The sequence below is a fragment of the Carcharodon carcharias genome, chromosome 8 (genome assembly GCF_017639515.1).
Source record: "Carcharodon carcharias isolate sCarCar2 chromosome 8, sCarCar2.pri, whole genome shotgun sequence".
Taxonomy (NCBI): domain Eukaryota; kingdom Metazoa; phylum Chordata; class Chondrichthyes; order Lamniformes; family Lamnidae; genus Carcharodon; species Carcharodon carcharias.
This window is the reverse complement of record NC_054474.1, coordinates 151,529,577-151,546,438: the sequence shown is the minus strand read 5'-3', so window position 1 is coordinate 151,546,438 and position 16,862 is coordinate 151,529,577. Positions and strand designations below refer to the sequence as shown.

Here is a 16,862-nt window from a genome sequence, read left to right as displayed (position 1 = left end):
CTGCAACAGCAAATCAGATAGTCCCACACTCCCGCCTTTTACCTGTAGCTTTACAAATTATTTCTCTTCGGATAACAATCCAATTCCCTTTTGAAAGCTACAGTTGAATCTGCCTCCACCACACTCTCCAGATACTAACCACTTGCTGTTTAAAAGAGTTTCCTCATGTCACCGTTGGTTCTTTTGCCAACCACCTTAAATCGGTGTCCTCTGGTTCTCGATCCTTCTGTCAATGGGAACAGTTTCTCCATTTCAACTCTGCCCAGACCGCTTATAATTTTGTATATCTCTACCAAATCTCTTCTCAACCTTCTCCCCTCTAAGGAAAACAGCCCCAATTTCTCCAATCTATCCTCATAACTGAAGTTCCTCATCGCTTCAACCGTTCTTGTAAATCTTTTCTGAACCCTCTCTAAAGCCTTCACATCCACCCTAAAGTGTAGTACCCAGAATTGGACATACTTACTCTATAAAACGCTGATTTGACCAACTAAAGTTTCATCAAAGCCTCCTTGATTTTTAAAAATGTATTCATTCATGAGCTGCCTTCTTGAACCGCTGCAGTCCATGTGGTGTAGGTACACCCACAATGCAGTTAGGAAGTGTTCCAGTATTTTGGCTCAGTGACAGTGAAGGAAGGGGGATATATTTCCAAGTCAGGATTATTTGTACTCTATGTCTCCCCTTATAAAGCTCAGGATTCTGCATACCTTATTAACCACTTTCTTAACCTGCCCTGACACCTTCAATGATTTATGCACACATACCCCAAGGCCTCTCTACTCCTGCACCCCCTTTAGAATTGTATTCTTTATTTTATATCGCATCTCCTTGTTCTTCCTCCAAAACTGTATCATTCCATGCTTCTGGTCTGAATGATATATTGGTTCTCAGTTGCCGGGGCTCAAGGCATCATGGACTGACTACAAAAGATTCTGGAATGGGAGGACAAGTGGCTAAATTAAGGAACAGAACCTCTAGCATAGTAATGTATGCGGTACTCCTATTGCCACACAGTGGAACAGACTGGGAGAGAAAGATCAGGATTATCACTGTGATTGGAGAGGTGATGTAGAAGGGTTGGGGGGTTTCAGATTCCTGGGACTCGGATTATTTTTGGTATCAGCAAAGTCTGTACATAAGGGATGGCTTTTATTGTCAGTGGGGAAGCACCCATGTCCTCATTGAATAGTAAATATGGCAGTGGGGAAAGATATAAGCTACCTAGGGCAGGGTGAGGTTTGTGAAAGGCAATGGGTAGCTGGAGTTTGCTCCCCAAAAAGGCTGTGGATGGTGGGACAGTCGAAATTTAACAGATTGGAGTTTTGTTTTGTAAGGGTATCAAGGAATATGGATCAAGCATGATCTCAATGAATGGCCTGTTCTTACGCAGATATGTTGTGGTAGGTCAGATGTGGACAATGCTAGAGGTGGAAGTCAGTGGCTTTTTTGGAGAGTCTATGGGTTTGGAAGCTCAGTTCAGGATTGCATAGTATGCCGAGGTTGTGAACTGCCTGGCTCAACTGAGACAGTGGCCAGAATCATTGACAACAGTACCTAGTTCATAGCAGGACCAAAGATGATTGTTTCAGTTTATCAATTCTTAATTTAGGGCAGTTGCAGCTCATCCAAAACTGGGCATCAGCCAAGCAATCTGGCAACACAGAGGCAGTGGTGTAATTGAGGGAGATAATGGAAAGGCAGAGCTGGTTATCACTGTAAATGTGGAACCTGGTCTTACACCTTTGGATTCTTGTGAATAAGGAAGAGCATGAGGACCCTTGGGAGATTCCAGAGGTTACAACGAAGGGTGGAATGAGAAGCCATTGCAGGAAATCCATTGACCATGATTGGCTAGGTAAGAGTGGAACAAAGGACAGTCCAGCTGGACAATGTTGGAGAGGTGTTGATGGAGGATGATGTGGCCATACATGTCAAAAGATTCGGAGGAATCAAGGAGGGGTAATTCACCACAGTCAGACACAGATAATATCATTTAAGAGTTTGATCAGGGCTATTTCATTATGATGATGGTTTCATCATCATTTCTGAACGATTAAATCTGGCTTTTGATTATAACAGTCTCTGCTATCTTAGCCCTCAATTCGGTTCACAACTTTTGTAAGTTCGCCAGTCTTTTTCATGACTGAATTCAGTAGCATGAAGAATTTTACACTGCAAAATAAATATTTCTTCATTGATTGCCTTCATTCACAGCATGGATTTGCTTCCTTGTGCCAGAATTCAAAGTTGAGGGGATAGATGTGATCTTGCACAGTGTAGAACAAATGCTGAGTTCCTTATCAGTTCGTGTTGAAGTGGAATTTTAAAAAATGGTGTTTTGAGATAGGCGACCCATTGTAGATTGCATTTACTGTAGGTGGCTTAACAAGGACAAGAAAAACTAGACCAAACACAGCAATGTTACCAAAGTGGAGGAGGAGTTTCTGGACGATGTGTGACTGGCAGCAGTGGACAGTCGGTGGTCTTGTATCTGAACAGACAAATGACAGCTTATACTTGGCACAGGAAAATGAAAAAGATCTGCTTAAATCAATCCAATTCTACATTCATGTCAATGTCTTGGAGGTGTTCTCTCTGTCCTATTGTGTCATTTTTAATTCCAGTGACAAAAACTCTGGTTAATGTATCAAAAGTAACCCTGCCTTCTCCTGCACAGCTCATTACAAAAAGGGTGAAGAATTTCACAGCAACATTGCCACGATATGCAATGCCAATCTCCTTTTAAGATTACCAACTAATCTTCAATATGGCCACGCCTCAATCATTGAACATAGATTTATCTGGAGGATAAACTAAGATCAAAACACACGCCTTGCATCTTCTACCCACTTCTCCTGCATAGCATACAAGGGAAAAAGGAATCTCAGAAGTGATCCTTATTTGGTAGGAGGTGGTCCATTGATTACATGACTCAACAATAAAGCACACCTTGGTTCTGTTGAGGGAGATGAGAGAAAAACCAAGATGATCCAACCAGGCAAACAAAAACACACAAGGAACATAAGAAATAAGAGTAGATTGTACAGCTTCTCGTGCCCCCAAGAAACAACAGACAGGTAAGGGGGAGGTTTCATTTGTGGCAAATGTATATAGCTCAAGGAATGAAGGCAGCAATATAAAAGACACAAATCCTTTTAATCTAGCAAACAGCTAAACTGACAATTCTGAAACACAAATACTAAATTGCTTGACAGCCAGAGCTAGCAGTTCAAGATAATAATTCTGCTTCAAAATAATTTCTCTACTTAGCAATCTTGAAATTAGCCTCCAGAAATCCTCTTACAATGAACCAATGTTCAACTTTTCTTATTGGTCCTTAAAATACATATATATTTATATGTATATTTATATATATATAGATATATACACACACACATGACACAGAGATAGGTTTACCTATTTGAGGAAGAGCAAGAACTTGCATTTATATACCTCAAGACACTCCGAAGGTTTTACAGCAAATGAAGTATAGTCACTGTTGTTAAAAGGAAACTTCGAATACAGCTTAATAATAGTTTAAAGATTTTTTATCCAACAAAAGGTTGAGCACCACACTTTACGAAGGATATGAAGGCATCAGAGAGGGTGCATAAAGAATTTACGAGAACAGTTCCAGGAATGAGGGACTTCAGTTATGTCAATAGATTGGAGAAGCTTGTGCTATTCTACTTAAAAGTGAAGGGTTGAGAGCAGGGCCAGTGCTACCACTAGGTGAACTAGGCACTTGCCTGGGATTGCAAGATTTGGGATTAATGGGGTGGTGGCAAAAAACTGCCGGCTTTTTAAAAACATTGGAACTGAAACCCAGTGTTTTAAATAAATCAGTCCCATAATTCATCAGCAACCAAGGGGAAAGAAACTCCAACTCCCATCATCATGAGGCATTGCCACATGGTTACACCATATCCAGCAGAGCCCAATCAAATTCAAACTTCCTTAAATTGGGAAAAAAGCCAGGACAACTCAGATTGGAGAATTTGGCTGGGTACAATGTGATTGGTGGGGTTTCAATTTCATTAAGAGATCAGGCACTATCAGCAAGCGTTACTCTGACTGTGACGGGCACAAGCAGGGGTTCACATCTGATCAGGTCAATGATTTGAATTTAAGGTTTACTGCAAACGTTCTTACATTAATTTCTATTAATGACTAAACAACAGCCTCCTCGACGCTCGGGTGTGTTCGCACAGCAGGGAGTTCGAGCTCCCAACGTGGAGGCAATAAATCCCCACGCTAACCTGCTCCCATTGCTGTCCCTGGAACTTGCTTCCCTTTAGAAACCCCTCGCACCTTGCTGCCAGCTTTCCATGACGTCACGTCCACTGATGTCTCTTGCAATATTGTAGGGGAGGGCTGGGAGGAAGCCAGGCTGAAGATTTGCCTAGGACAGCAAATAACTTTGCGCCAGCCCTTGGTGTGTGTGTGTGGGGGGGCGGGGGTCGGTGGTGAGTTGAGATGTTTGAAAGAAGTGTTCAAAATCATGAGGGGTCCAGACAGAGCAGATAGAGAGAAAATCTCTCGATTGGCAAGAACCAGAGGAGGCTGATTTGTTGATTGGCAAAAAACCCAATGGTGACATGAGGAAAAATGTTTTTACGCAATAAGTGGTTAGAATCTGGACTCCACTGCCTGAGTGTGGTGGAGGCAGATTCAATTTTGACTTCCCAAACGGAATTGGAAGAAAATTTGAGCAACTAGAGGAAAAGGGCTGGGAAGGAGGACTGAGTTACTCTTGCAGAAAGCTGGCATGCACACTATGAACCAAATGGCCTTTCTGTACCATAGCCATTCTAAGAAAAGCCCTACTTCTCAGCTTCCAAGTTCTGCTACAGAAATTGTTCAAACCTTTTCCCCTACCCCAAAAGGCAATGGCAGAGCCACTAAGGCCCTGCTCTCTAAAATTCTGTCCCCAAACCCCTCAGTTTTACTTCAAATCTTCCCTCATATAGAGCTCGCCATTGATCTTCTCACCCAACTCCTGCCTGTGAAATGTTGTGGGACATTTGACCAAGTTACAGACACTGTAACAAACTGAATGCATCCATTCAACACAAGTCACCTTTCTGATATTAGAAAGACTGTGCCTGATATTAATGATGGTCACTACAATTTTAATTAAACACACTGGAAGGAAAAAAGATAACACTTTATTTGGTCATGTGAAAAAAGCATCAGCTGCTTTATTTAAATAAACCAGATCCTTTCATATGGAAAGAGCTATTACAAATCACATATTTGAAAGGATAAACAATAGGTACTGAACTGTAAACCAGAGGCCAGCACACACCCAACCAGTTCAAGCCTCATTAATAAATAACTCCTCAGTGTACACAACATATCCACTGTCTGTCCTTTCAAATATCAAATCTACACGAAAAAACAAGAAAGATAAGGCCAAAAGACTAATATGCACGTTTCTGATTATAAACAAACAAAAAATGATCATGGTAAATGTCTATAAAGTAACTCTTTCAGAGCTTCTAACTCTTATTGGAATAGAGGTCGAACTTTATAAAAAATTATATAAAAGGATATAGGGCTGGGGATCAGAACATTCATAGATATATACTCAAAAACACACCAGGAAAGCATAGAGGACGTAAAAATGTCTCTGCTCCCCATCCCATAACAAGTTTTGATATGAATTCGATTAATCTCGTAATAAACATAAAAGTCATCAGCTATAATACAATTCTTCCTTTCAGGCTGAACAAATTTCTTTGAAAACAAAATAAAAACTCATTCAACTGACAAAGGGAAGATGTTCAGAACCCAAAGGGGCATACCACTTATGACAATGTTGAAAGTGAACCTGCATTAATTAAAATCATGCTGAATATATGTGTTGCAAAGGATTTAACAGCAAAATGCAGGCTACTTGAGGGAATGTCTTCCTTGAATCATGGAAACTAGACTCTGAAAACATCCCTGGATGTTGTTTTTTCAAAATTGGAAACTACCACACCATCTCTGCCTGCAAATAACTCTTGTTAATTGAGCCACTGTACATTATAAAATCAAAACAATTAAAAACACGTCAATAACTACGTAATGCTGTACAATATTTAAGTCACATGCTTGAGAGCAAGGAACTCAATCGAACACTTTGCAAGGGATTAGTTAAGGGAGATACAAGCCAACAGATTTCTGAAAACGTGCACGTGTCTTTTGGCCCCACCATTACACAGAGTTGTCAGACAATATATAAATAATTGATCACTGTGAAACATACCCTTTGCTGGCATATTTCTGCACATCAGTACATATTAAATAATGTAGTGTTCAGAAGAGACCATTGATTTGGAGGAAGAATTAATCAGTGGGACAGTTTCACTGATTATACGAGTGCTCTGAGCAATGCATTACGGGGATATCTATTTTATAGCAAAACCATTGTCTTTTAAAGAGGAATTATTTTTCTTAAAAGCGAAAGGAATCTGTTTTCTTTTATTTAATCTGCCCGCCATGTTGAATCTGAGGTGAATTATTCCGGCTTAAACAAATAAGTGAGGAGCAAGTCACAGGTTCCTTGACTATAATAATGCCAGACAGAAGCACAAGGCTGGCAGCTGTATTGTGGGTTGGGGCCAGGTGGGGGTGGTGGTGGTGGAGAGGGAATTGTCCACTTGCTGGCTGGGTTGCAACACAATCACACATGGTGGCGATTAGGGTTTCAGTGGCAGAAGCTCAGAGACGGGAGTCTCAAGCACGGTATCACAGATCTATTCATGGTACTGTACAAGAACTTGTGGAAAACTCCCAATTAAAATAAAGGATTAAAATGCCAATGGCACACAACATAAAAAAACACAACCAACTGGATGGCCAAGGGTCCAAGTTCCATCGCTGCCGGCCACTTAACTCCTTCGGAATGGACCTCAGTCTACACATCACTCCACTTCTTGGCAAGGAGGGGAACAGAAAAGAACAACAAATTTTTGCACTCAGACTACAATCGAAGCTTGTGCCAGTTGAGCACAGAGCTTTACCGGAGTCATCACGGAGAGCTGTACAATTTCAGACCACCTTACATTCCCTTTCCTCATTAAAACTTGCAATTCCAAAAAAACGTTTTGCCAGAACACAGATGACACTTTCCACCCGAGCTTTCAGTTAGTGCACAGATGAAGAGCACCATGATGCATTGCTACTTTCTGAAGCTACAAAAAAAACTAGATGAAGTCAGTCCTATTTCTCAGGCCATGGTCTTGAGTCTCTATTAAAATACAGGTATCTTTAGGGAGAATCAATATGCTAATTAACAAATACTTGTTAAGTGATCTACAGGGTAGCATTTGACAAAAGCAGTGTTAACAACTCAGGTTCCTTGGTGACTTTTCTGCCCCCAATTCCAAATGTTAAGTGACCATTTTTTTGATGTTGCTTGCATGATCAATTTCAAAGCAAATACCAAGTCACTGTTCTAATGAAACTACTGTAAAATCCTGGTCCCTCTAGCTACCTGTGCCTGGGTACTGATTAATCCTGCCACAATTAATTTCAGCGTATGATTATCGAGGTAAATAAACTCATTGGAAAAACATATTAAATAACATCCACAGGGACAGGCTAGAATTAAAATAAATGTGTGTACTGACACTGAATTTGAGTTTTGCTGAAATAAGGGAAAGACACAAGAGACTCCTATCCATTTCTCCTCTCTCAAATAAGCTCAATGTCAAAATGATGATACTTGTAACAGAAGTCCTGTCACTTGGGTTCAAGAACAGAGAGGTTTTAAAACGTTTCCACATTTCTTTTTGGACTCTATCAACCACATGATTCACTGTCTCTTATCTGACCCTCTTCCCAATTCTCCATCTAATTACATACGTGTAGAGAACTCTAAACCCATCATCTGCAGACTGTACTTAAATGGCCCTCAGTGCCACAGCTTTGTAAAACATTGATCCACACAGTTGGATTCCTTACCGAAGCACCCCTCAGTGTTATGAGACACTAAGGCAATACTATCATTAAAATGTTAAGATCGATTTTCTTTAATAGTCCTCAAGTTAAAATCAAGGACAACTGCAAAATGACTGCATAGGCCTCACAGGGATGACTTTAGTAATACTCCTGATTAACTTCTGCTATTTTAATTTCCCAAATGTTATAACTGTAATCAAATATATAAAAATTATAATTCATCACAACACTGAAAAAAAAATAACAAATTGGTAGCTCCCAATGCAGTTAAAATATTAACAGTTCTGCTAACCTAAGTCATACCTACTGTCTACACCATGTTCAGCCTAACAGCTTGGACTTAGTCTGTGCCACACTTGAAAATGAGAGACAGTTCAGTGTGGAGAACATCTACACCTCTGCAGAACCGCTGCAGAGCTCAATGTGGTGTCATATTTAGTTGTGTGCATCAGGATACCTTGGAGATCCTTCTTCTGACAGCTAACCTTTCTGCAGAGACACTAGTCTGGGTTCATTAACATGAAACTTAGAGCAGTACTCAGGATCAGTTTACTGGCAGAAAGAATGTTACCGAAATGGCCCCTGAACAGAATTACAGCACAGGCAGAGGCCAGTTGGAATGTGCCACACGTATCACGGTTCAATATTATCATATATTCACAGTGTTAACTCCAAACCAGCAACGCTGTCAAACAGACCAGCTTGTATCAACATAGCTGATGGTTGCAAATAAGCTGAATTAATTCCTTCCCGCCGCATTTGATCTTCACAATAGAGGGCAAATGTCAACACAGGTCATTCAGCAGAATATCCATTGTGGAACTTAAATCCTTGGTTTCCAAATCACATTTGACATGGGATTCAGTCCCTTGCTGACAAATGGAGGACAAAATTCATGTTGCATGTGTGCTAGAGAACAATGTACAGCGGAGTGTAGAAATCTAAATACCAAAGGTAAGGATAGTTCACCCTTAACAGGACTATCTGCAGTAGCCCATTAATACTGATGTTAAAGTTGCTAAGTTATTGCAGCTGCCCAGAACTACATATGCACATTTATTTATTGTATTTATCCACATGCACTATACAGATCATGACTGAAAAGCATGGCGCTACCTTTAACAAATGAGTATCTATTCCTTATTTGGTGTCATGCTCCACCCGGAAAGGATTCTCCTTTGCAAAGTCTCTTTTCTCAAGGGTGGCAGTCACAGGAACCCCTGTGCTGGATTAGAACCATTTGTATTTTGCACTTATGAGCTAACTGCCAACTTAAACCGGTTTAATTGTCTATTCTGGAAATACAGCCACTACTCCATAACCCATTCTTAATTATTCCGGGCAAAGTGTACTGCATGAAGCAAAGTCTACATGGTCGACAAATTCTAGGGACAGAATGACAATTTTCCAAAATTGTAGCCTAGCAACATTTGGAAATTTAAAAAAATCTCTGCATCGTGTGCAAGATTAAATATGTATTATTGATATTTTATGTTGATGCAGCATCTCAATGATGTAACCTTAATGCCACACACGTGTGTCACTTACTGTGTAAATAAACAGCAAAACACAAAATAATGAAATAATTTAACAATTGTTAAAACTGCCATTTTGCAAAGTTAAAATTCTGCTGTGACTGTAATTTAATACTGTTTAATATTATGTGCTGCACTCTTGAACATGTACAAATTGTGACACTTTCCAAAACTGCTATTGAGTTTCACCCATCAGTAATTATGAAGTTCACAAACTGAAAAGTACTTAGCCCTGAACATCTTTACTTTCAGTACAGCATGCCCAAAACAAATGTAAATGGATTATCGAGTGACAATGTGCAGCTGTGTCTACCTGCATGGATGCCATAGAAATATATCACATATTCCATCATATTTTTGATTTTTGTCCCCCATTCATAAAGTAACTGTTCACTTGAAGTTAGACGATGCATCATGTTCTGATTCAGTGGTGTCTGGTGCACCATACAGTATAAGGAAGGAAAACAACACAACATGCCAAAAATTGGAACTGATACAACTGTCCTGTACAGCCAGACTGCACCATTTCAAAAGGACACGCTCTTGCCTAGGTGGGGTGGAAATCCTGAATTCAACTGTGCCTATCGAATTAAGAGTTATTCTCCAATGAGAAGTACAAAAACCTCCAGAGTTCACATTACCTTGCACTGGTATCCGTTTTACTCTCTGCTTTGTCAAGACTGAGCAGCAAATGAAACATCAATTTTTAAAAAAAAATGAAGTCTTAGCATTCCAGAAATCCGAGTTCTTTCTGATTTTTATATATAGATATATATCATTTTTTTTTAAACTGCAGGGGATCCTTATGCTCCCCCCATCTTGAACTTTAATGCCATGGTGCTCAACTGGTCCAGTTCAAACAGCTCTCTCCTGTGTCACAGCCTCGCTGGCTGGGTCCTGAATATTCGGTACATTTAAGGTGGGGCTTTCTTCTCCGTGATCAGCAATAGCAGTGCCTGGTTCCATTTTCTGCCCAATGTTAGCAAGCTTCCCCTGTTGATGCTGTTCAAAGAACTTCTGGGTCAACTGTAGCACCTCTGCCCTCTGTTTAGCCTTTGAAAATAAATTTAGGAGGCTTTTAGTTTTACCATTATAAATATGTCCAGCTCAGTCAGATTGACAGAGATTTAACTTTGAACTAGGTTTCCTTTTCTTTGGAATCACACCTTCTTAATGTCAGACGAAGATACATTATTGCCCTTTTGTTTCACAGTAATTAAAGGACGACTATAATTTATTATAGTCTGTTCAAGTAGAGGATCTTCAGCTTATCAGAGCTGAATGTGGGAGGATTTATATTGCAGTCTAAGTGAGAACAATCTTGGGAGGACATTATTTTATCTTAATTTGGTAAGCTGCAAGCATTTCTCCATTTCTATAAGGAAGCACTCTATCTTTCCCCCTCCCTCCAATTTCCACTCAGGAAGCTTAGTAGCTTGAGGCTGAGGTTAAATGTCCCAAAATATCACAGAGAAGTATTTTGTCATGCTCCATTTATCACATTCATTCATTCTGCCTACAGCAGCATTCATATCATACAGTTCAGTGTATTAGCTGTGATATGCAAACAATTGTCTGCTGGGGAGGAAGCAAGACTGTAGTCAGCAGAAGCACAGAAAGAGCTTGTTTTTGAGAAATTGGAGATGGGATGGGAAACAGAACAAGTGCCCTGGAGTCTTTGTAATATTTACATTTGCTCACCTTGAGATCCTCTTCTCCCCTTTCAGAGTTACAAGCTCGAATTGTGGGTGCTGAATTCTCTCGACCAGAGCTGTGCATTCGAGGTGGGCGTACTGTGACGGGAGGTGCAATAGGGCCTTTGCTCATCTGCATTACAGGACGCTGAATTGGAGTAGGATAGGTTCCGACACTGGGAGGCCTCATGTGCATGATCATGTTGCCCTGGGGTGGGGGTGGCATCTGAGTAAAATAAAGGGGGAGGGGGTGTGGAGAAGAAAATCAAATGCTTTTTAATAGTTGACGCTAAGTATTAACAATTTACAAGACACACCTTTGTATTTCTATAAATTAAATCCAACTGTGCCTGCTGTTCACAAACGAGTAATGTCAACTGTATTGTTGATATAAATCACAATTCTACTGAAGGAAATTAACCATCTATCTGTATGGATATCGTTCAGACCACCTTGCTTGTACTGGATCTCGAAAGAAGTTATTCACTTAGTTCCAATACCTATCCTTTCCCCATTAAACATTACTTTTTTTTCAAATATTTATATATTTCCCCATAATCATTATCATTGATCTGCTTCCATCATCCTTTCAGGAAGCGCACTCTAGATCATAAAAATTCACTGTAAAAAAATGTATTTCCTCATGTCGCCTCTGGTTCTTTTGCCAATTATCTTAAATCTGTGTCCTCTGGTTACTGACCCTTCTGCCATTGGAAAGTTTCTTCTTGTTTATTCTATCAAAACCCCACATGATTTTAATCCCTTTTTCTTTTGTGCTCTTAGGAGAACAATCCCAGCTTCTACAGTCTCTTCAGGTAACTGCCTGGCACCATTCTAGTAAATTTCTTGTGCACACTCTCCAGGGCCTTGATATCCTTCCTAAAATATGCTGACTTGTCACATACCAAATTGCCTCATTTAAATTTTGATTTCTCCACTCAAAAAACTCCACATTTTTGCTGAACCCCTAGGCTCTGAAGAGTCATCATACGGACTTGAAACGTTAACTATTTCTCTCTCCACAGATGCTGTCAGACCTGCTAAGTTTTCCCAGCATTTTCTGATTTTATTTCAGATTTCAGCATCCGCAGTATTTCGCTTTTACCCAAGACTTTTTGTCCTGTTTGAAACTATTTCCGCCTTCACTCCCATTTATCTGGCCCAGCTTCCTTTTTGAACTTGTTAATAATTGCTTCTTCACAGTCAGATACCTTTATCATTGACTGTTCCCTCCCCTTTTCAATTCTTATGTTTAAACTAATTATGCTATAGTTTCCTAGACGTTCTCCTGTTTTTATCTACTTGATTCACTTCACTTCCGAGAATTATATTCAGCACTATTGCCTCCTTTGCTGGACTAGAGGATCTATCAAACTGCCCTGGACACACTAGTGACTTTGTCACCATTACTTTTCCCTGTCTATCTTTGTATAATTAAAGTCACTCATTGTTTCTACGTGTTTCTCAAACATGTCTACAGATCTTTATGTCCCATCTCCTTTCCACTGCTTAATGGCCTATAACAGACATTCAATGGTTTTACTGTTTTTTAAAATCCATTCATGGGCTATGGGTGTCGCTGGCTCAGCCAGCATTTATTGTCCACCCTAACTGCTCGAGAAGGTGGTGGTGAGCCACTTTCTTGAACTACTGCAGTCCCTGTGGTGTAGGTATGCCCACAGTGCTTTTAGGGAGGGAGTTCCAGGTGGCGGTGTTCCCATTCATCTGCTGCCCTTGTCCTTCTAGATGATAGTGGTCGTGGATTTGAAAGGTGCTGTCTAAGGAGCCTTGGGGAGTTTCTGCGGTACATCTTGTAGATGGTACACACTGCTGCTACTGTGCGTCAGTGGCGCAGGGGGTGAATGTTTGTGGAAGGGGTACCAATCAAGTAGGCTGCTTTGTTCTAGATGATGTCAAGCTTCTTGGCTGTTATTGAAGCTGCGCTCATCCAGGCGTGGGGAGTATTCCATCACATTCCTGACCTGTGCCTTGTAGATGGTGCACAGGCTTTGGCGAGTCAGGAGGCAAGTTACTCGCTGCAGGATTCCTAGCCTCTGACCTGCTCTTGTAGCCACAGTATTTACGTAGATAGACCAGTTCAGTTTCTGGTCAACGATAACCCCAAGTATGTTGATAGTGGGGGATTCAGCAATGGTAATGCCATTGAATATCATGGGGCAATGCTTAGATTCTCTCTTGTTGGAGATGGCAATTGCCTGCACTTGTGTGGTGCGAATGTTACTTGCCACTTGTCAGCCCAAGCCTCGATATTGTTCTGGTCTTGCTGCATTTGGACATAGACTACTTCTGTATCTGAGTCGCTGCAAATGGTGCTGAACATTGTGCGATCATCAGCAACATCCCCACTTCTGACCTTATGATGGAAGGAGGGTCATTGATGAAGTAGCTGAAGATGGTTAGGCCTAGGACACTACCCTGAGGAACTCCTGCAGTATTGTCCTGGAACTGAGATGATTGACCTCTAGCAACCACAACCATCTTCTTTTATGCTAGGAATAACTTTTCCTTCCTATTCCATAATTATAACAAAACAAATGTAGCCTTTTCACCACCTGCTATAATGTCCATCTACTCTCATGCTGTAACAAATTCTTTATTTAGTAACAGCCACCCAAGTTTCCTTAAATTACTACTTTTTCCCTGAAATTAGGAATGTATAGCTCACAGATCTGCCTTGGACTGTGCTTCATTTCCAGAAATACATTTATATCATATACCCATAACAATCTATGCGTTCAGCTCACCCATTTTATTCAGAGTCCTTTTTTGTATTTTTATATTCAAGTCAAACTGCCACCCACAGGTACAATCACAAACCTGTTGGGCGTAGTGGCCCTGGATGGTTCCTGGTATATTCAGGCCCATTGTGTTAGCAGCTGGTCCAGGTCCAGAAGTCTTCCCATTTGGGCTTGTACAACTGGGTCTAAAAAGAAGCACAAACAGGAACTAACACATTAGAGCTCATTTCACGTGCTGCTGGCAGTTTTGAGCCTTTATCACCTTTGCTAAGTTCAATCACAGATTATGCGTAAGCCACCTGCACAGTTTAATGGATTACAAATTTATTAACCCTGTGTTAGTCACCTGCTATTCACTTCACAGAATCACAGAATTTTAACTGCACAAGACGAGGCCATTCGGCTCATCGTGCCTGCATCGGTTCTCTAAATAAGCATTATGACCTAGTGTCATTCTCCTGCCTTTTCCCTGTACCCCTGCACATTGTTTCTATTCAAATAATCATCTAATGCCCTTTCGAATGCCAAATGAAACTGCCTCCACCACACTTCCAGGCAGTGCATTCCAGGCCTGAACCCTTCTTGTGAAAAAGTTCTCATGTCACTTTTGCTTCTTTTGCAGGTCAGGCTACATTACCTTCAGTCTCATCATTGGCCAATTGTTTTTTCCCCTTAGTGATGCTAAGCTCTTAAAGACAGTTTGCGTCTTTTCTACATTTGAATACCCACCCCACAAATATACGCAGCCCTAGGACTTGAATAAATCAATAATACACTGCAATGAAGATTCATCACTCCAAGTAGTCTTTAGCAAGGTTTAAATGCATCTCTCTCCATTTCCGTAGATCTTTAATTCACTTTAATTCTATGTAGGAAACCATTATTTGGCCTTGGGTTTACTGCATATAATAATAAAATGTTGAACACTTTTGAGCATTAGATCTTGACAGATTTCATTTAAATCATGATCCTCTTTTAAAAACAAATTTTAATTGCATTTAAAAAACCCCACAAAAGTTCCCCCCTCAACATCATAGAAAAGTCTCTGTTACCTGAAGAGGTTTGGGACAGGGCCTCCAGACATCCCAGAGGAAACCTGTTTGTTGTCTGCAAACTGAAATGCTTTCAGGTCCATTTGGGGAATCTAAAAAAAGGACATTTTAAAAGGCTTTAAAATGATGTTGACTTTCATTCCTGGCTACATTTTTACATAAACGTACCACCCTGTAGCTTTGGTAATTCAAAATCATAACAGGTTGCCATTCAGTCCATTGTATCTGTGCTCTACCAGTGCTAGCTCAACATTGGAAATATCCACTCCTTGTAACCTTAAATCATTTTTTAAGCATTTATTTCAATTTCCTCAAATTAATAACAAACTTTTCAACAGCCACTTATAGAAAAAAATTGCTAGAACAGGCCATTTTGCCCAACTAATCTGCATTGGCATTTACATATCATGCCAGCGAACAGTCCTAATCACATTTACCTGCACTCTTCTCATATCTCTTCATTCCACTTGCCTTCAGCAGCTGTCAAAACTATTGAATACAAACCTAGTTTGCACCTCATCCTCTAACTCAGTGAATTCCACAGCCTCACAAGTTTCAGTGTAATGAAGTTTTCCTTCTTTTAAATCTCTTGCATTTTATTTTGTACCTATGGGATCCTTGTTCTAGGCCCCTCAACCACCGGGGGAAAAAGTTCTACTTCTATTGACCCTATTTTTAAAAGTTTCCCATCATATTGCTTTCCAATCTGCACTGTTCTAACAACAAAAGCTACAATGGCTTCTTGTTTTTCACATTTATAATTCCTCATAGCAGGCAGAACCGTAGTGAATGTGGTTAGCATAATCTCCAAATGCTAATAGCCATCCTAAAGCGCGAAGCTTAAATCTGCACCCTTATGTAGAGCCTTCAACGTAATAAGTCCCAATCACAGGAGCATTATAAAGCAAAACATGACTGACGTCTTATGGTTTCATATCAGCTCATGATTCCCTCTTGATATTTTTATATTATTCCACATCGCGTGTGATAAAACCTTAAAGTTAATTAGCTTTTCTTAACAGTTTCATCAAGCAAAGTTCTGCCCTTAATATCTTGTTAACTTGTACCCCAAAGTTCCTATGTTCTCAAACTACACCAGGCCCATTTAAAAATGCTTAAAAATGAAAATTCATCAGCTGACACTCACTGACATCCAATTCTGTCACTTTCTAGCCAACTTCATTTGGTCTTCTAAAGAATTAATTATACTTCTTATTTTGGTAGCATTTTTTCTGGCCTAAATCCAAATCATTAATATATAATCCAATGCAATAATTCTATATTTTAATAACATTAGTTGTAAGAGGGTTGAAGTACAACAGGAAGGTTGAAGTAGAATACGAAGGAAGTTTTGCTGCAATTGCACAGGGCCTTGGTGAGACCACACCTGGCGTAATGTGTACAAATTTAGTCTCTATGTACTTAAAGAAGGATATACTTCTCTGAGAGGGGGTGCAACGAAGGTTCACTAGATTGATTCCAGGGGTCAGAGGATTTTCCTATGAGGAAAGATTGAGCAAAATGGGCTCCTACATTCTGAAATTTAGAAAATGAGGGATGATTTATTGAAACTATAAAATTCTAAGCAGGCTTGGCAGGGTAGATGCTGAGAGGCTGTTGCCTCTGGTTGGAGAATCTAGAAGTAAGGGGCATAGTCCCAGGATAGGACCAACCATTTCAGACTGAGATGAGAAAAAATTTCTTCGCTTGGGTTGTGAACTTTATGAATTTTCTACCCCAAAGGGCTGTGGATGCTCAGTTGTTGAGTGTATTCAAAGTTGAGGCTGATAGATGATTGGACTTTAAGGAATTAAGGGATGTAGGGATCAGCCAGGGAACTGTTGAGTCTCTGGATCAGGCATGATCTTT

At 40.2% G+C, this 16,862-nt stretch overlaps 1 protein-coding gene across 8 annotated transcripts in view; it reads right to left on the bottom strand.

The window, feature by feature from the left end:
- Positions 1–5,179: 5,179 nt before the first annotated feature.
- The window catches only part of prrc2b (proline-rich coiled-coil 2B), a 77,565-nt gene continuing 65,882 nt past the window's right edge, over positions 5,180–16,862 (bottom strand). For 7 of the 8 annotated variants that reach the window (XM_041192783.1, XM_041192791.1, XM_041192787.1 and 4 more), the window contains 4 exons: positions 14,994–15,085; positions 14,021–14,126; positions 11,190–11,408; positions 5,180–10,541 (listed from right to left, as the gene is read on the bottom strand). In XM_041192783.1, coding sequence (XP_041048717.1) covers positions 10,344–10,541; positions 11,190–11,408; positions 14,021–14,126; positions 14,994–15,085 — 615 coding nt within the window. In that variant the 3' untranslated portion in view covers positions 5,180–10,343. Of the gene's footprint in view, positions 10,542–11,189; positions 11,409–13,947; positions 14,127–14,993; positions 15,086–16,862 lie in introns of all 8 variants that reach the window. The other variant, XM_041192790.1, reaches the window with a different exon arrangement.